Source organism: Fukomys damarensis, unplaced genomic scaffold (assembly GCF_012274545.1).
Source record: "Fukomys damarensis isolate Sample0158 unplaced genomic scaffold, DMR_v1.0_HiC HiC_scaffold_4, whole genome shotgun sequence".
In the NCBI taxonomy this organism is placed as follows: Eukaryota; Metazoa; Chordata; class Mammalia; order Rodentia; family Bathyergidae; genus Fukomys; species Fukomys damarensis.
Window position 1 is genome coordinate 37,395,653 of NW_022900916.1, and position 25,542 is coordinate 37,421,194.

General features: G+C 52.0%; 1 protein-coding gene across 9 annotated transcripts in view; it reads right to left on the reverse strand.

Annotated features, from left to right (window-relative positions):
- Positions 1-18,267: 18,267 nt before the first annotated feature.
- Nrf1 (nuclear respiratory factor 1) overlaps positions 18,268-25,542 on the reverse strand; it is a 135,767-nt gene continuing 128,492 nt past the window's right edge. For 7 of the 9 annotated variants that reach the window (XM_010633490.3, XM_019208855.2, XM_033757775.1 and 4 more), the window contains 2 exons: positions 19,400-20,409; positions 18,268-19,033 (listed from right to left, as the gene is read on the reverse strand). In XM_010633490.3, coding sequence (XP_010631792.1) covers positions 20,246-20,409 — 164 coding nt within the window. In that variant the 3' untranslated portion in view covers positions 18,268-19,033; positions 19,400-20,245. Of the gene's footprint in view, positions 19,034-19,206; positions 20,410-25,542 lie in introns of those variants that run through there. The other 2 variants (XM_033757769.1, XM_033757766.1) reach the window with 2 other exon arrangements.

Below are 25,542 nucleotides of genomic sequence, written 5' to 3' on the forward strand. Positions count from 1 at the left end.
CCAAGCTCCGGCTGTCTCGGTCTTGCCGCCGCGCCTGCTGGGATCCTCAGGGCCCCCGTCCCCTCCGGACGCCTCCTCCAGCTTCTACCCTTCTCCTGCGGGTGCCGGCGAGCACCTGGGGCCCCGGGGTCCCGGGGCCTCGAGCATCCTCGTGATGAGAGCAGTAGGGAAGCAACCTCAGGCGGAGACTTCGCGTCCCGGTCCTACAGCCCAGGTACCCCTATCAAAATTCCTGCCCTGCCCGAGGCGTCCTGCGGCTCTCAGAGCTTTGGGGCCGGGAGCGGGCGGCGCCCTTGACAACCTCCCCACTACACCCCGCCGGGTTAGGTGGGGACTCAGCCTCCGCCCGGCCCGCTAAACTGTCGAGGACAGAAACATCCCGGGTCCCCTCCCGCGCGCGGGCCAGGAGAAGGGCGTCTGCACTGCACCCCTGACGCCCCCGTTGGGTCCGTCAGCGCCGCTGAGCGCACCCGCTGCCGCAGGTTCTCGCAGGGCTCTGATCGAGGCCGAACTTCGCAGAAATCTGTCCCGGTGGTCTCGTTGTGCCTGGCGCTTGCGGGCGAAGCTCTTGGTTTGGATTCCGGCTGCGGAGTTGCAGCTTCTGCCACTTCTTTCTTCGCCGCTCACAGCCGCCCCTCGAAGCTCCTGGGGATGGTAGAGAGGAACTTCTGGAGTGGCCTTGTGAAAAGAAGAAAACATTACCGCGTGCCAGCCTCACTTGTAAGAATTTCGTTTCTTTCTCTTCAGGAGGTGGGTTAACGGGTCCCGGTAGCTCCAGGAGCTAGCGAGGGCTCCACACAGTGGTCTGTCAGTGGGTGCGTTGTGGCCTGCCGGCCCTGAGGAGGGCCCAACCGCACCCCAGTCCTTTGGACCAGGACCAGGTCGGCTTGTGGGTTGCAGGTTGGAACTAGGACCCTGGATTCGTTGTATAAAGGTCTCGCAGAGCCCTAGCTGGACTGTGATGGCCAACCACTCCTGTAGGGAGCTAACAGCACAGAGCTGAGGGAGGCCTGGTCCTTTGACCCACCCCCACCCCCCAGGGCTTAATTCTATGGTTATTCTAGTTTCTGGAGAGTGGGACTGAGACCAACGGAAGTGGGGGGGGGCAGGTCTAAAGAGTGTAGGGCAGGCACACCCAGGCCTCCCCTCCAGGCCTGCAGGTCTGGTCTCCATGACACCAGCTCTGATGCTCTTATTTCCGGGAGCTCCTGCCTGAGGAGGCAGGGAGACTGTACCTTGAATTTCTGTGCCTTTGATTTCAAGGTCAGACCTGTGGCCTGGGGGGAGGGCAGAAGAAGCTGCTCGGAGGACTCCCCTCAAACTATGGGTCACTTTTCCTTGTGTCCTCAAGCTGTCCTTGTGCTCCCCCCACCCCGATTTTAGGATAGCTGGGAGACTCTCCCTAGGGCCCAGGCCCAACAGTTACTGCTGGCCTCTTGGGTGGATCTGTGCCTTGGAGTCGGGTGTGGCCCTGCCAGGGCACTGCGGCACTTGGTCTCCTGCAGCATTTGCCTTAGGAGGGGCGAGGCTGCGCAGGGGAGGAGCCTGGACAGCCAGTTTAGAGCTGGAGGCTGGAAGGGGATTTGGCTTTGTAAGCTCTTTGCTGCTCTTCCTCCTGTCAAATTTCTAAGATGAGGAAAACGGAGGAGGATATCCACCCAGATGCCACAACAGTCTGAAGGAGCAGGCCTTCTATTCGAGGACTCTTCCTTTATCCCTTCCTGGGTAGGGGACAACAGGATCACCAAGTCCAGTCCTCTATCTTCAGGTCTCCAGCAGAGAGAGACCTCCAGATTGTAAAGCCCCTCTTTTCTCCTTTTCCAACACCCCACCCAGGAGGTTTCTCTGTGTGGATCCTCTTCCCAAGAAGTAGCATTATCTAGATTCTTTTTAAAATGCAGATTTCCGCTTGGGCTCATGGATCAGTGTTTCAAAGTCTCCTGGACTCTGTTGGGTTATACCTTAAGCCACGTCAGTAACTATTAGCCTCCACTTGACACACACCCATTGCTAATAACTCCACTGCTGGAAATGACCATTTTTTTCCTTTAGCAAAATTCGGAGAATTGTAGTGGGGGGAAACTGAGGCAGAAGGCCCCAGGGTATAACTTCCGCAGAGGCCACCTTATCAAGCTGTATTGGTCCCTGGGGAGGTGGGTGGGCAGGAGGAGGGTTGGAGCCAATGGTCCAGGAGGAGTCCTGGTCCGGCTAGCTTATAAGGCTTTGGTTTAGGCGCTGCCCTGAGGTTATGGGGAGAGTGCTCCTGTGATACCCGCACAAGTTTACCTTGAGTCTGGACTGGGGAACTTGCCCTTTGACCTTTCCTAGTGTTTTCCTGGCCATCCTGCTCCCTGGGATCCCGGGTGGCCTGGGGCAGGCTGAGACTGCAGTGGCTGCTGTGCAGAGTCCCTAGCCCTCCTGCCCAGGCACTGGCTCCCAGGAGGCACCCCCCTTCCCGAGGGTGCCCAGCACCAGGGGCCAATGCCTCCACAGTGACTTCTCTTGAGGCAGTGGCTTTGGCAACCACTGATGCAACCTTTCCCACCCTCCCTGGCCTCTGCCTTCCTCTGCAGTCCCCTCTGAGGCATCCAGAAGCTGCTCCCCTTGCCAGAGGGCAGGGTGGCACCGGCTGCCTCCTTGAGCTGCTTCTGCCCTGGTCCTGAGCCTGGGCCAGCAGTAGAGATGGTCAGCCTGCACAGTCCACAGACTGGTCTGCCTTGGGGTGCAAGTGGGCCACAGGTTCAGTTTAGCCCCGCTGTGGGGGCTGTTGTGCCACAGGGCCGGCTGGGGCCAGGAGTTTCTGAAGATAATGTGTCTGAGAGCTGGAGCTGCTGGTGTCTGGGCTCAGAGACCAGAAATGAGAGGCATCTTGGGTGTCCTTCTGGTCACTGCCCTTTGGGGCCAGGTAGGGCCTGGTGCAGTGGGTAGAGAGTAGGATCTGGCAGGTGCTTGCTCCTCAGGGCTGGACTGACCCAGCTCCATCCACAGCCTGGGTGAGGGTGGAGGGGTGCCAGCCTCTGGGGTTGATTAAAAAAAAAACCACTTTGACTTGGCCTCACTCCATCCTCGCAAATTCACATCAACCCTCTCCCCCACCCTTCTGGTCTCCTTGAAGGTCACTTTGGGTTGAAGGGGTGAACCCTGGTGATGGCTGTGGGTATAGGGTGGTGGCAGGGCCAGTGGGGCCAAGTGGTGGGGAGGCTGGGAGGCCTGGGGCTGGACCTTCCTCTTGGGGCTTCTGGGCACCGGATCCCGGAGCCGGGCGTTGAGGGCATCTGACCTCTCCACAGGGTCAGCAGGCTGCAGAGCGTAACTCCTGTTCTGTGTATGGCACTGGTAGAATTCACTGTGAACAGTCTCAGTCAGTGAATTACCGAAGGGCCATAAACAGAGCAGAGACAGATCCGCGAGTAGCTTGGAGTGCCTACCCCTTTCCACCCGGTGAAGCGCTTGGATGTCGGTTGTTTCCAGGGATGCAGGGATACAAGTCCTCACTCAGTGTGTCCCCAACTAGAGGGCTTGCGCCAGTCCCATCTGCTTGGCCAATTTTGGCACTAGCACATTTTTGCTTGTGTCTCTCCGCTCTGAGCAATCATGTGCAGTGCCAATATGGGAAAAGCGGGATGCTGCAGCGGCGTGTGGGGATCCCCTTCCCCCCAACCCTGTGTCTGGCCCTGCCTACTCCTTGCCGCCTTCCTAGCCCATCTGGCTGAGCTGCAGGGTGAGAGCTCAGCCCCAGCCCCATGGGCAGCCAGATCACCTTACACTGCCTGGGGGCGCGCAGAGCAGCAGCAGGGCAATCTGAGCTGGGCCAGCAGATGGAGCCAAGCAGGCTGGGGGTGGGGCGGGGCGGGGTCGCCATCTGTAGGGCCACCCTGAGTTACTCCACCACTGGCGGGGTGAGGCCCTGTCACCTCCGGCACACTCTTGGGATGAGACCTCAGCCAGGAGCGTAGAACCTGGCCTTCTGCTGCAGGTTCTGAGGGGGACAGCTCCAGGCAGTAAGGGTGTCCTTGGGGTCAGCATGGGTGTTTTATGGGGCCTGCCACAGGGTAGGGGTCATCTCTGGACAGCTCTGACAGACAGGAGGCGTTTGGTGGGTTTTCTGGAGAAGGGGCTGGGGGCAGGGGCTGAGGTTCCCTTTCACTTGGGTCCCTGGATCCTGGCTGTGACTTACTGAACCCAAGCTAACAGTACATAGGAAATCTCATGCGTCCCCACCCAACCCTATGGGGAGTGCAAATTTTTAGCATCATCATGTAGATGGGGAAACCAAAGAGGAGAGCCTGGCTGAAGAGGTAGAAGCACAGGGCTAAGGTATCTTTGGTCTGGGCTGCCAAGGATATCCCAGATGGAAGAGGTGCAGGCTGAGAGGGCTGGATTCAGTTCGTCTCAGCTAGGGAGAGCCTGCTGGCCAGTCTATCAGAATGTGAAGCCCTGGTGACGGTGGTCCTCGAGGTCAGCTGGCTGCCCCAGACACTGACTAGCTGGAAGGTGGCATGTCTAAAGTCACAGAGGCAGGCCCTGTTGGAGCTGTTTCTCCATGGGAAGCAGGCATGGACGATGACTTGGTGCAATCACTGGGCCAGGGGTGCTGGGGCAGGGGCAATCTCCTAGGGGGTGAGGAGCCCCACACAAGTCTGGGCTGTGACACTCATGTCTCTGGGCAGAAGCTTTTCTGAGCCGTTTGCTTATTCAACATAGAAAGAGGAGGGGGCTTCTGACCTGGTGAGATGTATCTGCAGCTGGCCTTCCCTATGATGGCCCAGGCTGCCTCTGCTCCCCAGGGAAAGGGGGGCTCATCCAGGAGGACAGGACCCCTGGGCCAGGGGCTCCGGCAGTTTCTAGTGTAACCCTGGAACTTCTGGTATGGCTGGCCAAGGTTCTGCTCCTTCCTGCTAGCAGGAAAAGGTAGTTAGTACTGCAAGGGGCCCAGCCTGGACTGCAGCTGCCCTCAGACCCTGGGTGGTCTGCAGCTGGGCCCAGTTCTTCCTGTGGCTTTGCCTCTGTTCCTCACACCTGCCCAGGTGGGCGACTTCGCTGAGCTCTGACTACCAGGTGCTGCTGTGGGCTGTACAGAGCTGGTTCTGTGCCGGCAGTCAGCCTCCAGGCCCTGCCTCGGGTTGGCTCCTGCCGACTTGGGGGCCATACCTACTTTCTAGTTCTTATTCAGCCAGTTTCAGGCCAGGTCTGTGAACATTCCCCCACAGAACCTAACTGACCTGGTGTCCTCTGCACAGAGTCAACTTCCTGTTGATCCTGCCAGGACAGTTAGGGTGGGAGATGGCCCTCCTATACCTTGCCATCTGGTCATGGCCTCTTGCATGCTGCAACTTGCAGGACGTCTGATTGGACAAAGCATTTACCCACCCGATGGGCACCAAGCTTGTTGGGGATGTGTAGTCTATCTGGGAAGCACTTTGCCCTCTTGTTCCATGTTTTTCAACAGCAGCCGCTCCCAGGTGTCCAAGTTAGGGCCTCCCCCAGGTCCCTTGCTCTGCTGTTGGGTGTTGGAGCTCCTGGCGGCTCCCCAGGGCCTCCGCAGAGTGGATTTTCCAGACTCTTGCCCCTCCTCCAACACTCCATTTACTTTTTCAATCCAGGCCATTATCCTGGTCCCAGCCCCAGCCCTGAAGCCTCAGGCTCAGGGAAATGTGATCCGTCCCCATTGATCACCAGCGCCAGCCAGCCAGCCAGAGGGTGGGGCTGCTCTTGCTGAGGCCTGGTGGTGTGGCCTAAGATGGCATGGCCCTGGATGGGGACCAAGGGGGGATCCCCCCCATATACCTATACTCTGGGATGGGCGTGTAGCTTCCTGACCAAGGCCCAGGCTTCCTGAATCCCATGAGGCCCCCAAATCCCATTTCCTGTTCCTGTCCCCAAAGAGGATAACCCACTAGGGAGAGGTCCAGGGGTCCTGCCTTTGCTCAAGTTCCTTTTTGAGCAGTGGCATCACCCCAATCCCCCGGCCCAGGCCACTGATCTTGCCCAACCTGAGGACAGCTTGGACCTTGTTTGTGGCTCTGTTCTTCCCAAACCATCTCCCCTCAGCCCCACTCCAGCCTCAGGGTTAGGGAGGGTGGGAGGAGCAGCAGCAGTGCTGCCTCAGGGACCCTGCTGGGCTGGTTAGTTGCTCCCTTAGTTTGTGCTTCTGTTTTAGAATTGAGCCTGTGTATGATCACACAGAAGTGTACTGTGTCCTTGGTGGAAGTGCCTGGAGGCCTGGGAAGGTGGCCGTCTGGGAATCAGGTTGCAACCAGCCCTCCAGTGTGTGGGGTACCTGGGGCTCGGGCAGGTGGGAGAAGACTGGCTGGGATAAGCAGCTGGTGTAGCATAGCCCATACCTGGCTCTGTTTCTCCCTGAGTTAGAACCTTTACATAGGTGTTACGTAGTTGTCCCTTCAGCGGCCTCACTGTAGAGGCCACGGGCTGTGGGGTGGTTTGTGTCTTGGGCTTGAGGGCTGCGATGGGTAGGAACTCACCTCCCTCCCTGTGGGTGGCCCAGCCAGGAGTGTTGGTCCCTGGGTGATGGCGTGGGAAGAGTCGCCCCAGCTTAAGTGTGACAGTGCACATGGGGAATAGTAAAACACAGTTCACTGCTAGTGTCTCTTCCCTAGTGCCTAGGCAGAGGGCTCCCTGGCCTGGGGTACACCGTTTCGTTTGCAGAAGCTCTGCTGCCAGGCACCTGGAGTGGCAGTGACTGATAGCTGCCCATGGGGGTCTCCTGTGTGCCTTTTAGGGATGCAGGTTACAGGAGAAAGGAGGCCTAGGGTGAAGAGTGATGGATGGGGCTTCTGTACCAGGGGAGCCAGAAGCACCACGGACATGACCCTGTCCTAGATGCAAGGATCGGTCCCTCCTCCCTGGCCCTGCCTAGAAGGTCCTAACACTGTCTCTTCTTCGGCACAGGCTGCTGCCGCCCCAGCCCTTGCTGCCATGTGCCTCCCACCATTTTTGGCAATGGTAGAACTCACACTGGTGAGGTAATGGGATCCGGTGGTTCTAGACTTGCCAACTATGGTGTGAGTGCTCAGCCGCTGAAGAGTCCATGCCATGCTGGAACCTGCTGCTCACCAGGAAGGAGGAAGGGACTGGGCTGCAGACCACTGGGCAGTGGCAGAGGGCAGGTGCAGCTGGAAGTGACACTCTGTTTCCCTGCACCTCCCTGAGGTCACAGGTCTCTTGAGTCAGCGGGGAAGCCATCCTCCTGGCCTTTACGGGATTGAGGTCCAGGCTGGCCTTTGGATCTGAAGACCTTGGAGTTGGGGGGCATGGGGAGGGGGCACTTTTAGAATCTAAGTGTCCTCAGCTGGCTCTTCTGGTGATTTATCGTCTCTTCCTCTGGCCCAGACAGCACTGTTCCAGTTGGGTGTGGAGGCCCTGAGGGACGGGCTTCCATTCAGCACTTTCTTTGCCTGCTGAGGATGTGGAAGGGGGACAGGACGAAGGTTCAAGAGATATGATGGGAAAGTCAATTAAGGTCACTTGTATAAACACAGGCTGGACCTCTGTGCTACCAGCACTGCTGCGTGGAGAGGCTGCTGATGCCTCCCAAGCCTGGTGACAGACTCCCCCACCTTCCCAGAGTTCGTATTAGCAGTGAGAGCTCTTGGGACCCCCTTTCCGGGTGACCGGGGTGAATGACAGTTTCCAGAGAGTCACGCTTTGGGGAGACCTGTTGGGAAAGCTTGGCCCTGCATTACTTTCCTGTGCCTCCTGATGGCTTAGAGGCAGGCAGACTGGGAACTGCGAGTGTGTGTGCATGAGTGTGTGAGTGTGTGGTCCCCTTCACAGTGAACAATACATGTAAAGGCCTCTCCCCTGCCCCCCAGCCACAGGCCTGACCAGCCCTTCCCCATGACACCGGTTTCCCTCCTCCTCTCCCTAGGGTCCTCAGTGCTTCCAGCCGTGGTGGCTGATGGCTAGGTGGGTGGGGAGGGCAGACTTTCGCTAGCTCCAGGTTCAGCTACAACCTCCCAGGAAGAGATGGCTGGGTAAAGAGCAGGGAGGTAAAGGGCCACCCCCAGGAGGGACAGGCATTCTCAGGCAGGCTGCACTGTATGGGGGATGCAGACAGTAAGTGCATTGCTAATGCTGCACTGTGACGTTAAGAGGGCTGCTTGTGCCAAGGGTACAGACGCCACGCCAGGGAACTGCTGGTACTGGGGAGCGCTGGAGGATGAGACTGAGGAGGAAGACAGGAGCCTGTTGGAGAAGGCATGGATGGATTACCCTGGACTACACTAGGCTGAAAGGCAGGCCAAGTGTTAGGCCTTTTTTTTTTGAGACAGGATCGCACCACATAGTTTAGGCAGGCTTTGAACTTGCTATGTAGCCCAGGCTGGCCTTGAGCAATCCTTCTGTCCCAGCCTCTTGAGTCCTGGAATTATAGGCATTCTCCACCATGCCCAGCAGGCTATGTTTTTGAACTCAAAGGCAGTAAGAGCCTTGGTGGGCAGGGAAAGGGATATGATCAAATGTGTGTTTTGGCAAGAGTGCTCTTGTGGTTAGGCAGAGGAGGAAAGGCAGGGTAAGAGGGGCAGTGGGTTCCCATGGGGGAGGGAGGGGAAAAGGGGGTGGGCAGCGTCTGTGGGGACAGACATCAGGGCTGGTCTAGAGAAAGAAAGGCCTAGGAACACTTCCCAGGAAGGTGAGTGGGGTCTACCAGTGATTTAAAGGGCTCTGTCCTTCAACTTGTGAGTGAGCAGGCAAGGACGCACAGAGCTTGCACAGTTCAGTGTGGTGAAAAAGCGAAGCAGACTGGACTGGTAACTAAGCACAGGATCGTGGCGCCCAGGGCTTCTGTTAAGTGCTGTGTCCTGGTGAACATCAGTAAGGAGGGTGCTTTATACCTGCTGCTGCCGCTGAGCTCACCGCCAGCCCTCCTGGCCGCCTTCCCTTGCTGGTACAGCTGCTGGGGCTCCAGGCTGGCTGGTTTGGGGCCTGGAGGGACTCACAGGGATGAGGTTATTCTGGAGCCTTGCCAGTTTGGTGCTAAAGAAGAAATCAAGGGGCTTGGGATACATTTCATTTTGGTAAAAGCTGATCTCGAAGCACTTACTGTGTGCTGTATTTTCAGGATTTCAATTAATCCTCACCCTCGGGCAGAAACTAGATGAGCAATAGGGCTGGATGCCTAAGTGCCTTGTCCGAGTGGAGTGGAGCGTGGAGCAGCAGGGTACAGAAAGGAACCCCAGCATCCCCCTTCAGAGGCCAAAGTTGTGTGCCCCACAGCAGGGAGAGGGGGCGCTGTGGTCTTGGTGGCCTCTGATAAGGACTCTTGTTCCTCCCTGGGAGCCACAGTTGCTCCCACTGGGCTGCTGTTCTGCCCTCTCCACTGCCTGTCCTTTGAGCTAATCTGACAGGACACCCCTAGGATAAGTGCAAGCTCCTTACCTGGGTTATGCGCTGCATGACCTGGCCCTGCCTCTGGGTTTGATCCCCACCCGCTTCCCTTCCTGCTGCTGGAAGGGAACTTGCCCCTGCTTGCCCCTGCCCTGGTCATGCTCCTGCCCTCCTAGCTGCAGTCTGACAGCATCTCTCCCTTGACTGCCTTTGCAGAAACCCCCTTACAGTGGGGCTACCATACCTCCCTGGGGCTCTCGGGCCCAGGTGGCCTCCCTCCCACTTGTGACCGGGCATCTGTTCCAGCTTCCCATACTCTGATCTTGGACCAATGGCACTTTCAGGATCCTGCTCCCTGCACCCCTGCCCCAGTCCTGCTTCCCATAGTGCAAAGACCCCTTATGTGCAGTGATCCTGAGCCTGGCAATGTTTGGAGACGGTTTTCATTGTTAGAACTGGAGGGGTGGTGATATAGGTCCTTAGTGGGTGGAGGCCATGGGTGCTGCTCAATAGCCCTTCTCAGCAAAGAATGACCCGGCTTTGTGTCAGCTGCTGAAGATGAGAAACACTGGCATGGAAGGTAGGTTAGAAGTCCAGCGTGGCGGCACACAACTAATCCCAGCACTTGGGAGGACTACCACCAGTTCGAGGCCAGCCTGGGCTAAATAGTGAGATCAAGGCCAGCCTGAACTACATAGACCCTGTCTCAAAAAACAGAAAGGTAGGTTAGGACCAAAGGTAGGTTGACATCTGAGAACAAGTGTAATATCCCATGTTTAGATTAGAAGAAAATAAACTGTATGAGGGTAAGAACAGAGGAGAAACTTTAATGAAGGGAAAGTTTTGGTGACTTTAACTGAGCACATGTTCACTTAAGACAGCACTGGAGGAGGCCAGCTTGAAGGTTACAGAAGACCCCTGTTCCTGGTCAGGTGCTGGCACGTGCAGGTGGGGCAACCCAGATACCTAGGCCTGCCCCTCTTTTGGTTTTATTAAGACAGGCACTTGCCATGTAGTTCAGGCTGGCCTTGAACTCACAGTGATCCTCCTGCCTCAGCCTGCTGAGTGCTACGATTATACCCAGGGCCCTTTTATGGATTACTTACTATATTTCTATACATGTAAGGAGATACTTAAAAAGGTACCTTTTGAGCCAGGGATGATGGCGTACTCCTGTAATCCCAGCACTCAGTAGGTTGAGGCATGAGGATTACTGAGAGTTTCAGATCAGCCTGGGCTACACAGTGAGTTCCAAGGCAGTCTGAACTACATAGTGAGACCCTGTCTCAAAAAAAAAAAAAAAAAAGTACCTTTTGGGCCTTAGAGATATAGCTCAGTGGTAGGTTCTTACTTAGCATGCACAAGGCCCTTGGTTCAGTCTCCAGACAGAGGAGAGGTCTCTTGATCAGCTTTTGTAGTTTTCATGGGGGAAATTATTTAGAAAATTAGTCCATGTCTTTATTGGAAACAACTCAGCCATCTCCAAGGAAGCTGAAACTGGATATTGTACCTGGGAAGGGTTTGGGTGGGATGAAGGCTATTTTCAGTACTGATCTGAAGTGGGAGAGACCATGGGCAGACTGCAGAGAACCCTTTCCACTTGCCCTGCAAACTCCAACTGGTGGGCAGGGCCTCGGTGGATTAGGAGGGGGGAACTCTCTCAGGAGACAATGCAGCAAGGTGTTGGGGTGCTGCAGTGGCATGCTGGCTTCCAGGCCTTAATCACTGTCACTGTGAGACCAGTCTTAAGTCTGCGTTTAGGCTGGTTCCTCACCTGTCTGGGGTCACAGCTGCCTGGGCCCCCATCATGCTGTAGACATTGCGCACACACTTACCCAGCTCTTTAAATGGAAGTGCTGTGCTGATGAAAAGCTGCACACAAGTTCTGTGTTCCCAATGGATGTGTCTTTTCTTAAATTGCAGATGCTGAGCCAGTCCTGCAGTGGGAGGCAAGCAGATCCTGCGTATGGGTTCTCTAAGCTTTGCTACAGACGTCGGTCCAGGCATCGCCCAGACTTTGCAGGCCTGGGCTTCCCTGATAAAGAGTCCTGCTGGAATATCAGGCAGCAGTAAAAGCCTTCAGGGTGCGATAGAGGCGTCCTCCTCCCAGCCAGGGGCCCTGCTCAGCTTCCCAACCCATCGATGCTTTTCTAGGATCTTCTGAGTGTGTGCCCTAAGCCCCTGAGACTCCTCCATCCTGGAGATCCTCCGTCTGGGACAGAGCAGGTGTATGTGTGGGGCAGAAGTCTTGAGATCCAGAGGAGGAGCTTGTCCGGAGGAGGCTGCAGGCAGAGGTGCTCCCTCCCCAAGTTCTTAGGGAGGTGTGCTTGGGGGGTCTTGCCCTTTTAGAACAGATTTGTGTCTCAGATTTGGGTGGAAATAGAACTCTTCACCACACTGGTTAACCCAAAACTCCACGGTATCTTCAGTTTATGGAACCAACTGGTAGGTTTGAACATGAAATGGTTTTATGTTTTGCAGTCAGTGCCTTTGGCATGTTATGCTGACTCTTCTCTGGACTCCCCTAACTGCAAACACTTCCATTACTAAGCGCATCTAATTGGAAGCTTCAGACTTGAAGGAGTGCCTGCCTCAGGGACACTTCTTTCCCAGTGGTCCGAACCTCTGGGAGTGGGGACAGCAGTGAGCATGCAGGAAGGGTGGGGACAGGAAGATGGTGATCTTTAAGAGATTCCTAAAGACCAAAGGCCCTAGTAGCCGGGCTCCTTTTCCTGCAGGTCCCAGAAGGAATGGGAAGGCTCCCCAACAGCAGGACCAGTTGCAGCCCACACATCTATGATTGGTGATTCTGTCCAGCAGACTTTGTCATCACGTGGTTCTGGGAGCCAATCCCAGGGAATGGGGAAGTCCATGCGATTTCTTGCTACAGCCATTTCAGATGTTTCTTGTCCTTGATTCCACATCCTTAGATAAATGATTGCTACAGAGACACTTAAATGCTCTGTCAGCCCAGCCCCTCCCAGCTTACCTTGGCAGTTGAGGTGTTGTAAAGTAATGCTTGGTGCTGGGTATGGTGACAGCGAACTGCAATCTGAGTTTGGGAGGCTGAGGCAGGAGGATAGTTGCAAGTTTGAGGCCAGCCTCAACTTCATAGTGAAACCTTGCCTCGTGATCCCCCACCCCAACCAAAGTAATGCTTGGGTCTTTCAAAGCACAAGGCAGTGATGGTGATCTTTTTGGAGACTGAGCACCCCAGCCCTTCGTGACCTTATCCCCTGGTGCTGCTCCTCCTTTCCGAGCATACATATGACCCCTCTGTGTGGGGTTATCCAGTTCTCTGCTGCTGGAGTGATGCTTGGGTGACTTGGCTCACTTGCCAACAGAGAGGGCTCTGATGCCCACTGCGACACCCATGCCATAGGTTCACCACCACGGGCCTAAGGCATCATCAAAACTATTTCTCGGGCTCTGAGAATGTGAAAGATCAGTAACTACAGGTAAGTTCCTTTAATTTTTTAAAAAGTATTTAGCACTTTGTTCTTTCAATAACTGGTGCCTTGTTTCCTTGCTAGTGACATAATCACTTTGCCTAGACCACAGCTAAAGGGAACTGTCAGCATCCCCCTAGTGTTATCCCCAAGTTGGCACGTGTGTAACCTCCTTTAGTCTTTGATTTCTCATTCCAGTTTTGTTTTTTTTCCCCTTAAACTTCACTGTATTGTATCTATTTTGTTTTCCACTTCAAGCTTTTTTTTTTTTGACAAGTGTTAAAAACAACTGTTCTTTTTGGGGATATTAGAAATGTTCTAGAACATTTGTACAATTTTACAAATATAACTAAAGGCCATTCAGTGATATGCTTTAAACTGATGAATGTGATGTATGTAAATTATAACAATAAATCTTTTTTAAAAATTCTTAATGTCTTTGGGGATGGTGGGTGTGGGGGCATACTGTTACCCCGATGACTCCTACTTTACCCAGGAGACAGCCATGGTAGGCAGTGTGGGCTGCTGAGGACGCCCTGAGGACCTCTGTTTGGTTGTTCCCACTTGCAGGGTTTACATCCTAACCTCTTCTCCAAAGGCTGATCCCCTCACCTGGGGTTTGGACCTGGTGGCTCTGACCCTTGGCCACTGCTGATGGGACCTAGGAGACCTGTGCATCTGGCGCTGCTTGACTCGCCTGACTGCTTCCAGCAACAAGGGGAACTGTCTTTGCACAGCGGTCTGCAGGGTTCTGCCTTTCACTGCCCGGAAGGTGTTGAGCCCTAGTAGCCCCTAGCATCTTCCTGAGTCTCAGCAGGAGGCAGGAGCCCACAGGGTGAGCCCTGCAGGAAATGTGGGACCCATGTGGACAAGGGAAACTGAGGCCAGGAGCTTGCACACTGCGCAGGACCTAGCGGGGCCCCCATACTGACTGCCCCATGAATTGTCCTTGCAGCCTAGCTGCTGTTGTGTACGGATGAGCACCTATGATGATAAGTTCCCCCTTTTTTAAATTTTATTTTATTTTATTTTATTTTTGGTACCAGGGATTGAACTCGGGACCTTGTGCTTCTGAGGCAGGCAGCGGAACCACTGAGCTAAATCCCTGGCCCCAAGTTCCTTTTTTTCTTGTGAATTTTTTTTTTAAAAGCCATCTTCTTCCCCAATTTGGTACATTTTTGAGTAAAATTTCAGGTTTTGTGAATCTGGACTGTAAAGGTAAGGCCAGGTCAGGAGGAGCTCAGGAGGGAAGAGCAGCATGCATTTGGGGGTGAACTCTGCCCGGGCCTTTCATGCCTTGAGGCTTTAACCTTGGTAGCCTTCAGGAGAGGGGCTGACCAAGGGCCATCCAGCTTAGAGGGTGGGTGAGAGCTGGCCCCACTCGTGCCAGGGCCTGGGTTTGGTTCCCAGTACTGGGTTGGGGAGTTCCTTCCTTCTAGCTTTAAAATAGCCTTCCACAAGGGCACCAGGGCGCAGCAAGAACAGAGCTTACACTCACCTGATGACTTCACAATTCACTGACTTTTGCCCAGATTTAATCTTGCTTTTTTGCCCAGTGCCTCTTGAATTTTATGATTAACTTATCTCTCACTTCTGTTTGGGCCCTGGGTCTTTTAAGAAAGACAGCATAATGTAATTGTTTAGCCATCAACATTTTCACTACCCTTCACCTCTGGCAAGAAAGCACCTGGCCAGATTTTTCTTATAAAATTGACATTATTTGCACATGTGTAGGCCCTGAGTCTAATCACATAAACACTCACACACAAACTGTATTACTTTTAAATAAAATTATTTCAGTGCCAACAATTAGATTTTTGTGAAAAAGTTTTGAGTAATGAAAATGTATGGCCAGCACTTGGGAGGCCATGGCAGGACAGCAAGTAGTCTGAGGCCAGTCTGGGCTTTCCAGGGAGCTCAAGGCCATTTTGAGCTACACAGGCCCCTCTGCATGTTTGCGTGCGTGCGTGCGTGCGTGCGTGTGTGTGTGTGTGTTGTGGTGGGGGCAACGGCCCAGCCAATGGGATGGCAGCCCTGGGCAAGACTGACACCATCCAGCACGGCTCAGACCACACTGAGCACGGGAGTGGCCGCACCTGTGCTGAGCCGCTGAGCTTGACAACTCAAGGCCGCTGTCAGAAGCAGAATCTTGACATGCGGTTTGTTTTGTGAGACCCACCTGAGCGGTCTGTAGGAAGAGCAGAGCTGAGGGACAGACACCCGAGCATGCAATCCAGCTCTGTCTCCTGTTTCTGCGCTTCCCACACCTGTAAGATGGACTCTTTTTCTTAAAGGATTGTGGAGAGGATTAGAAATGGTATGCACTTAGCAAAGAAAAGTAGAGCAGCCATTGTGTAACTGCTAGCTGTAACTGTGAGTTTCTTTCGTTTTTGGTAGCAAAGCTTTATAAAAGGTAGAAAAAGAAACCGGCTCTGCAGAGTGAGTTTGGCTCAAGTAAAAGGAAAAGAAGTACACGCTACAGCATGAGGGTGGGCCAGAGAGAACAGTGCTATGAGAGAACAAGCTGTATGTCTCTTAATGGACAAATTAGGAAGAAAGTTACTTTTCTTGTTTTTTGGGACAGAGTCTCACTAAGTAGACTAGGCTAGCTTCAAACTGGAGCCCTTCCTGCCTCAGTCTCCTGAGCCAATGGAAGTACAGGTGTGCACCATCGTGCAAGGCTCTCGCTAACAGTTTTATTTCCAAGTGCATTAAACTTGGGGAGGGGGTGGATTTTAGCATTTTCTCCCAAACAACAGTTAATCTATTTAAGAAATATGACTGAATGTTCTTATACCCTCCACTTTCATCCACTTTAGGCCACAAGAAAAGTGTATCGGGTGGTACAGACTCTGGGACCAGCTTGCCTAAGTTTGTACTCTGCCTCTGCCTCTTACAGTGGGGTGAACTTGGCCAGGTTATTTAACCTACCCTCTCTGTACCTCCCCGCTCATCTGTAAAAGGGGGATAATAGTATTCTGTGAAGACTAAATGGGTGAATACTGCACATAAGTAAATCCCAGCACAGCGTGCAGCATTCTGAGGACTCTGTAATTATTCATGGTGACCACATAACCCTCTCGTGGACAAGCACATTTCTCACGTGCAGGTGCCAGGAGTGCCTGTGACAGGCTTGGGGCCCAGGTCTGACCTTCCTCCAGTGCTGTCTGTAGCCTGGTTCCACTCTGCAGATGGTTCCTGCTCCTTCCTTTCCCTACACTGCAGAGATACTCTGGACCACCAGCACTCAGCAAACGTCAACAGCTCACTGGTTTTCTGAGTGGGCTGGGGATCCCCTCCAGGGCACTGCAGTGCCAGCAAGGCAGCGGCTCTCCAGCTGCTCTAGTCCAGCCCTGTCCTGATGTCCCGGTCCCCCACTAGCCCACCTCCTCCTTTCCCTCGTTCCATGCTGCCTCCTCCACGCCCACTGTCCTGCGTGGGTCTTCTCCGTGGGCTGCCCTCCTACAGCCACCAGCACCAGCCCATCGGGTGTACACGGACGGTTACCTCCAATTGGGCATCTCGGCACCAGATATTCTACAGCCATAGGCAGCCTGGGCTGTGACCTGGGCAGTCTATGGCTCACTGAGACGGTGGAGGGAGTTGTGGGTTGTACTCCAAACAGCTAAGTTGCTTTTCTACTGGTGAGTTTTGGTGCTGCCACGTCCAAGATTCTGGGTCCTTACTGGGGTCTGAGCCAGGCACAGTGCACTACAGCCTGAACCCTCTTCCCAGCTGCCCCTTCTCTGCCTTGCTGTTTCTCCTCAGCCGTTCACCAGCATTGCTGAGGCGTCTTCTTAGATGGACTCACGGTCAAGAATTCTTAGACAGGTCTCTTGGTCTCTGTGAGCACCAGATGCTTGTCTGCAGCTTGGATGATAAACTACTTAACACGTATCTCCCTTAAGGAGATAAGAGGAGATCAGAACTCAGCGGTGGCACTGTCCAGATGGCCTCGCTCCACCTGGGCCCCTGGACCTGTTCACATACATGGCTGCTGCCCTTGTTTCTCAGTGGCCATGCTTTAGTTGTCTGGCATAGGTGAGGCATTCGTGACATTCAACAAAACTCCCCCTTGGGCCAGATCTAATCTACAGATGGGTTTCATTTTGCCTGAAGATCAGGTAGATAATTTTCCAGTTTTTTTTTTTTAACCAGGGTTAAACCTGGGACCTTGCGCTTGTGAGGCAGGTGGCCGAACCACCGAGCTAAATGCCCGGCCCTGTGAATTTTCCAGTGGTTGATGAATTCAGATTTCATATAAAAACCTAGATTCCCCAGATTCTCAGGAAGATTCTGAAAATAGGGCAAGAAGGGCCCCCCTTCTGTAAGGCGACCATCTACTGACGCCTGGGGGCTGCTCCTTTGGAGACGCTCTCCACTCTGCCTCCAGCAGCCCTCTTCTTTCCGACCTGAACTGCTGCTGCTTCATTCACTGACTGGACTTACCTTATCATTCCCAAAGTTCCTGTCAGTGACCTGGGCAGTGACAGAAGAGAAGGTCTCCATGGGCTCCACCAAAGACACCTGTCAACACGTGCTTGTGGTGGCTGCAGTGCCTGCCAAACAGCAGGGGCTGTGCAGTGGGCACTGGTGAGAGGCTCATACTGACCAAGAGGGTCTCTAGGTCACCTCACTGTTCCAGGTGGCTACAATGACCCCTTCCTCTGCTCCATCCTCTCTAGTGAAAATAGGTGGCCCATACCATTTGTATAGGAGGGAGAGGTGGGCACCTGGCTTTAGGAAACCACTGTCAGGCATCAAGGAAACCCTCCCCCCATTCAATTCTAATCCTTATCGCTAAGACATCCAACAACAGAACAGAGAGAGAAAAAGAACAGAAAGAGGGGGTGGCAATGGCATGGGGGTGGACAGGACATTCTGTGCTGAGGCAAGTGTGCAAAAACTGTGGAGGCTAAGGGCTTTGGGAAGGTCCTGAGCCGGGGGTGTGGGAGGAGACACAGCTTGCGAGGTGGCAGTCGACATGTTAAGACAGAGAGACGTGTGAGAAACTGAGGAGTGAGGATGTCAGGGAACATTCGTGTCTTGGGCCCTCTGCCTCAAGGACGATCTACTTGAGAGTTAAAGAATGCGCGCGGTGGGACGACCTCCCAGGATGGAAAGGCGCCACTGCCCACCCTGATTTTTACCGATATAAAATTAACACTTAAGAAGAGAACTCAGTAGAGGCTTCAAATTATCCTCAGGATTTTTCACACTAGACTTTTCTCCTAGAACATCATGTTACAGAAAACAAAATTATACATGCAATGGAACTGGACTGGCGCTAGGGTTGGCAGGAGTCCCTCACACGGTCCTCAGTGACCTCCTTCCAGGGTTTTGCAGTGCCACAGGGGAAAAAAAGCCACTGGCCCTGAGTACAAGTATCCTTCAAAAAGTACAAGCCACTCCAAAGAGAGTCCTTTTGCCCAAGAGGCCAAGGACTGCTCCAGAGATGAACAGCTCCACTTCCTGTTGCCACGTTTTACACTATTTATTGAATGAGGCAGTATAGACAGAATGGAAAACAACACAGAATCCATGCTTTGCTACTGGGGTTTTGCTTTTTTTTTTTCTTCTTGGCAATTTCTCAAACTATTAGGAGGTTATTTTACCACAAAGGAACATGGACTTTAAAGTCCTGGACAGCTTCACAATGACAATAAAAAATAATAATTAAAAAAATAACAAATTATAGAACTAGGACTGTTCATATGTAAATTTCCCTGCCCTCCCCCCATTACGTACAGAAAAGAACATACAAAGAACATTGGATAGTTTTATATAAAACAAGCAAATACAAGAATCTGAAACTTTTGTCAAAGGCTGAGCAAGACATGAGGAATCTTTTAATTCGCATAAAAAAACACATTAAATACACTATCACACATGTAGGGAAACCTGGGAAGAGGGAGAAAGTGTTGTCCCTGTACTCAAGGAGCAGAGATTTGGCCTGTCAAAACGTCAGGTGAATTTATCCACTGGAGACTCAGGGCTGCTGCTGGGAAAGCGCAGAATTTGACAGCGGCAACACCCAGACCAGTCGACACCTGTGAGCAGGAAGGCTGGTCAGGGCCTGGGTCACAGGCAGGAAAGGGGCCTCAGGGAGCCGCTCCTGAAGGAGGGGATCCAGGAACTGGGCCCCTCCCTCTCCTGATGCTCTGTTGTGTCGGCCGTCGCTCCTGAGCCCGGTGTCCCTTTCTGGTGCAGGGTCTGCTCTGTTAAGCTGCTCCAGCCAGCTAAAGAAAATGGCTCGCCTTGGTGAACCCTGGTCTATAAAGACTTCTCTCTCCTTCCTTACCCTTTCAACTCCTCGAACCCCTTCCCACTCTCCCCCATCACACACACACACACACACTCTCACACAGTCACAAGCACACTTAGTACACTCCTCTAGAAAATGGCTCGCCTTGGTGAACCCTGGTCTATAAAGACTTCTCTCTCCTTCCTTACCCTTTCAACTCCTCGAACCCCTTCCCACTCTCCCCCATCACACACACACACACACACTCTCACACACTCACAAGCACACTTAGCATACACTCCTCAGACCCTTAATACTTCTGTTACCTTCAATTCATACACATGACCAAGTCAGGACTGACCTTAAAACCAAAGCAACTCTTCAACAGTCATGAGCTCCAGAAGGGTCCCTGGGAAGGGAGGAGGCGTGAGGCTGAGGATCACCTTCTTGGCCCTGTCCCGGAGCTTTCATGGCAGCCCTCTGCCCGAGCTGAGCTCAGCACCTGGGCCAGCCGAGAGCATCCCAGCCAGCAGACCACTGGTCCTGGGCCCCGCTGCGTCCTGGAACCTCCTTCCTCAGTTGAGTCCAGCAGGGAGAGTTCTGGGCGGCTGCTGGGAGGCAGCTTTGGTGAAGGACGTGGTCACCTCTGCCTGAGTTTGTCAGTAGCTCAACGCATGACCCTGGTATGAACAAAAACCAGGTGACTGTGTCTGGCCACGTACCCTATCACCCACTAAACTGGGTGGATTATTGTTTCCACAGCTCACCTTGATTTCATACAGAGAATTTCATGCGGGTTTCATACATATATATGTATGCATGTATATATATATACACACACACACTTTATATTTATATGTAAATGTGTATGTCCATATGTACACATTTACATATATTCACACTCACACACACACACGTAAGTATACACACACGTTTCTGCAGAAAGAAGTCCTGCCACAATTTGGCTTTTTTGGGACAGTGAAATTGACAATGCAGCTTCTTATTCCACCAATCCCAGAAAATCAAGAGTGGTGCTTTAAAAAAAAATGCAATTCCTAAATCTGCCACCTTTCTTCCTTTAAAAAAAAAGGTTAACAAAACTTTTCTTCCAAAGTCGAGAGACTTAATTCCATTTGATTGCACCTTTGCAAAACGTGTAAAAAATTTTGAAGTAGACTAGAAAACGATGCCATGGTATGGCCGTGTGTCACTGTTCCAACGTCACCACCTCCACAGCCTGGCCGTCCATGGTGACTGCGCTGTCTGATATCCTGGTGGTCACAGGGGCCATGGCCACCTGCACTGGCCCATTGCCCTGGGCGAGGCTGGTTACCACAGTCTGGTACATGCTCACCGGGATCTGGACCAGGCCTGGAGAGACAAAGACAAGATGGCTGGTGAGGGCTGTGCTCATGCTGCAGATGCTGGCGAGGTGGGCCAGCTGGCCCCAGGACATCACATACATACTCACTTTCAAGGCATAAATCAATCTCTTGCCTCACTCCATTCCACTTTTTCAAAAGAGACTATCACGAAAGAAAATCTGGAGAAACAAACTTTCCAGGAGATCTTGCCTGTCTTCATCTGCAGGAAACTCAGGCTTATCTGGTCTGAATCCTACTCCATGACTACCTTCCTCCTCTGGGAACAGACCTTACTCTTCTTTGGTGCTTGGCTATACCACCTGCCTTTGTTGTGCTAGGTTTCTCTTAGCTTGAAAAGAAAAAATTTCCTTTCCTGGGCCGAGGATTTAGCTCACTAGTTCTGGCGCCTGCCTCGGAAGCGCAAGAATCCGAGTTCGAACCCCGGTACCAAAAAAAAAACAAAAAAACAAAACAAAACAAAAAATAAGCAAAAAATTTCCTTTCCTACTGTTTTCTGGCCTCTGTTCAACTATATCTCTCCTTTCAAAGTTAAGCTTAAAAAAGTGTGTGGGTGGGTGGGAACTAATGCCTTTGATGTTGATTTTTAGATTTCACTGTAAACCTTAAAAACACATTTTGAGGTCAACTCAGAGTGACAGAGATACACAGAGAGAGGAGAGAGAGAGAGGGAGAGAGAGAGATTCAACTGTCTTCCAGTATCCCTATTATTTACAGTAGGAAGGAGAGTTTAACATAAAGTAAGTAGTATGCAGATTCAGAGGATGATGGCCCATTTCTAGTTAAACAAGGCTGAATAAACTTACTTGTTGGTATCTTCCTTCTGAAAGTAGAATTATAATGGGGAAAAGCATGTAAAAGGGACAGTGACACTTTGGGAAAGTGCAGAGCAAATGCGCAGAAGTGGTTCTGACTTGATCAGGAGGTGGAAGGTGCAAGTCCCTGCCAAGAGGGGCTTGGATGAGGAGAGCTGGCTCCGGCAGACAGGGGAGGCGGCTGAAAATCTACACCCAGTGGATCACACCCATGGGCGCCCCGGCCTTCGTGACACATCTGAGGCTCAGCCATTGTCTTGAGAACCTGATCTGGAAATATCCCAAGAAAAGGTCCACAGTGACATTTGTTGGGAAGGCGAGGCCTGCTTTCCTACCCTTAAGGCATGTAGGTCACCACACGCTGCCGCGGCACACTACAACAATCCGTGTTTTTAGTATGTCACTTTTAGAGAGGTGCAGAGTACAGTTGTAGGTGAGAGAGTATGGTACACAGAGGAAAGTAAATGATATGTGCTAGAGCCTGATTCAATTCCCAGCACCAAAAAAAAGTAGCTATAGGGAAGGAATATAAGATTTTTTTTTTTTTTTTCCGTATCCGGTATTGAACTCGGATCCTTGCGCTGGAGAGGCAGGCGGAGGAACCACCTGGTTAAACCCCGGTGGAATGTAAGATTTTTGTTTTGTTTTCTGAGACAGCCTTGCTATGTACCCCAGGCTGGCCTCCGACTCAGCTTTCCCAATGCTGGGATCATAGGCCTGCACTACCACATCTGGCTCAGGAAATTATTAGACATGTTAATTTCTAGAAAAACAAAGCAGAACAAAACCCCACGAGTTTCAAATTGAAAAGGCCCACGTGACACCCAGCACAATAAATGAAAAAAGATGCACACACTAAGACACATTTTTGCAAATTTTTAGAACACCGGGGATACAGCAAAGATCTTAAAAGATTCTAAAAAGAACAACAGAAAGTCATATAAAGTAATGTGAATGAGAACAGGATGGGACTCAACAGGAAACCTAGAAGCTAAAAGATCCTGGGGCAATACCTTCAAGGGTTCAGCTTAGAATTTCACACAGCACTCCTGTGGCAGAAGGAAGGCACTTTGAGCTGTAAGAGGGCTCGAACTTGTGGCCCCTCACAGTCCCCAAGCACCGCTGCGGCACGTGCTCGGCAGAGGCACTGGCGCTGTGGAGCACACCCCGAGGCAGCCACCGTGGGCTCTGAGAGTCCACTGCCAAAAATGTGCAGGGCGCCGGGTAAGGACTGGGCCCGTGGGATTGAGCACTGGGGCTACCCGAGTGCAGCCAGCAAGGTCACAGCTGGAGATGAGTGGTTAGAAAGCAGAAGCCTCCTCCACCCACCCCAGTGCAAATATTAACAGGGAGAGCAAAGTTAGAGAGGGAAAAAGCAGTCCCATTAATTATAATACAGCACACTCATCTCGGGAGCGAATAATGTTTACGAGGTTAGGATAATATAAACATAGATAGCAACTTATCCAAAAACTGTTAACGTTTCAACTAAAAAATGCTACGATTATTATTTAGACCAGGAAAAAAGAACATAAAATGTTACATTTGGGCTATAGACTTTTTGTTGTTGTTGTTTTTGTTTTTTTGAGACAGGGTCTCACTATGTAGTTGAGATTGACCTGGAACTCACTATGTAGCCCAGGCTGGTGTGAAACTCACAGCAATCCTCCTGCCTCAGCCAAATGCTGGGATTACAGGCTTGCGCCACCACACCCAGCTTTGGGCTAGATTTTTAAAAAGCCTTTTCTTGTACCGCCCCCCAAAATCGCTGGCCCCTACAATAGTTTTAAACCAATGTTTTCCACTTAGAATACAGTGCTTTGAAGGTGCATACAAAGCCCATCCCCTGTGCCCAGTTACCATACCCAACTACCGAGGATGCCTGGGAATTTACTCTTCAGAGCCACGAGTCTCATTGCACAACAGAAGCCACGCCCAGAGGGAGGGGCGATCGCCTGAAGGGAGGAGCAATTGGGTCCAACCCAGAGGCTCCATCTATTGAAGCCACTTTGAAACCCCCATTTATTTGTTTGTTTGTTTTTTTGAGACAGGGTCTCACTATGTAGTTGAGAACGACCTGGAACTCACTATGTAGCCCAGACTGGTCTCAAACTCACAGCGATCCTCCTGCCTCCGCCTCCCAAGTGCTGGGATTACAGGCGTGCGCCACCACACCTGGCTGAAGCCTACATTTAAATTGTAAATTTAAATTTAAATTTAAATTTCATTTATTTGATGAAAATAGTTTTAAAAAGAGATAAAACCAAAACCTATGTTAAATTGTTCATGATTTTTCTGGAGGTTAAATGATCCCAGTTTAGAGCTAAGTAACTGATCCAACATGAAATGGAACTTGATGTTTTGATGGCAGTTAATTCGCGGTGCTAGAAATTGAACTCAGGTCCTTCACACTGAGCTATATCCCGGCCCTTTCAACATTCAAAAAAAAAAAAAAAAAAAAAAAAAAAAATTAAGACAGTGTCTTGCTAAGTCGCTGAATTGCCCAGGTTTGAGCTTGAATTTGCGATCCTCCGGCCCTCAGCTTCCCAGAGTGCTGGGATTAGATGTGCACACTACCACGCTCTGCTGTCAACTTTAAAGCCCTGCTTCTGCTGGTGTGTGTTAAGAAGACCTCACGGTGAGACGCTGACAGAGGCAAGAGCAGCAGGAAGGGCCAGGCTCTAGCTTCAGAGGTGTGGAGATGAATTTCTTTTTTTGGTACTGGGGATCGAACTCAGGACCTTGCCTGAGGTTGAATTTCATAAAACCGTTGCCAATTAATCGATGTTTCTCATCAATGCCTCTCAGTTCTCTCCCAAATTATCTTCCCATGTTATTTCTGCAATATCAAACTTTAAAGTTCCACATTGTTTCCCAAAACCTATAGTAAAGTTCAAAGGCTTTAGCATGGCGTTGGGGGCCTCTCCTGATTTGCCTTGTTTTTGACAGCCTATTGAGCAGACTTCTCTTACAAACCTGAAACACAGTGATCCTTCTGCCTCCCATGAGCTGGGACTACAGGTTGCACCCCAGAACATGGCCAATCCGTTGATTTGTTTCTGCACTGAGCTATATTTCTAGCCTTTTAATCTTTTATTATGTATGATATGTACTGGGGATTGAACTCAGGACCTTGAGCTTTCAAGGCAGGTGGCGGCACCACTGAGTTAAATCCCTCACCCTTATTCTTTTATTTTGAGACAAGGTCTTGCTAAATTACCCAGGCTAAAAGAAAACAAAATTACCCAACTATCTCAAATCTGAGGTCCTCCTGTCTCGGTCTCCTAGCACTGGTTTACCATCACCTAACCTAATCTCTCCTTAACTACTCTCTCCCAGGTACCAGGTCAGGGGCCCCTCCCTCCCCATCCTCTGTCACACTGCTCCGGGCCTTTGTTGAAGGTGCTCACCACAAGGTTCTCACTCCCATTCCTTTCCCTCCCAAACTCAGCTCTTCCTCTTGGGGCCTGCCCACCCCAGCCAATGCACAGAGCTCCTCTGCAGTGGGCCCCGGACACTGAACAGCCTGGCTCCGCAGCTCAAGGCAGCCTACAGGCCTTACCGCTTGGCTGAGGGCTCTGTTAAGCCAGGGGTGGTTTCACATTCCCCACAGTGTAAAGTACAAGGTGTGCCGCAAGTGTGCACCAATGTTGTCCTGAGGGCAACAGATCAAGGGAATGGATGGCTAGCCTCAACCTGTGTGCAGCAAGGCCCTGGTTCCAGCCTCCAGGTAGGCAGGGGTCTGAGTATAGGCCCCCGGCTCATCCAGCGTATCAGGGCTATTGCTGCTTTCCAGTGCTCCTCTGGTCAGAACAGCAGTTAATGAAGGAATTCACAGCAGCCAGTGGCAAAGCTGGGACACTGCTGTCATTCTTCAGTGCGAGCAAACAGCAGCCAAAACCAGAAGTAAAGATCGGTCTCGTCTCATCGCTCTTGCCGCTGGGCTCGAGTCAGTTCTAAAAACTCCAAACTTGGGGAACAAATGCAGTGACTCAAGGGAGCAGGAGAAACGGTTGCTGGAGTTAAATCCCTCACCCTGGCTTATGTTCGGGTTTCCTGTGATGTGGGTGCGTAACCCCACGAACACACTGTGAATAAGTTTTTAGGGGTATTTTTCAGTAGAGGGCTCAAATGCAGAAAATACAGGCTGGCAGTAAGTAATACAAGCCCAACGATCTCAGGAACCTAACCTAGTGCTCCTGCTGCATGGCCGTGGGCTGTGTCCAACCCCTCATGTGGGCACCTGTTGCCCCGGGATCTAATTCCCACCAGCAATGTTCTCTACACACATGCTGTGCTTGCGTACA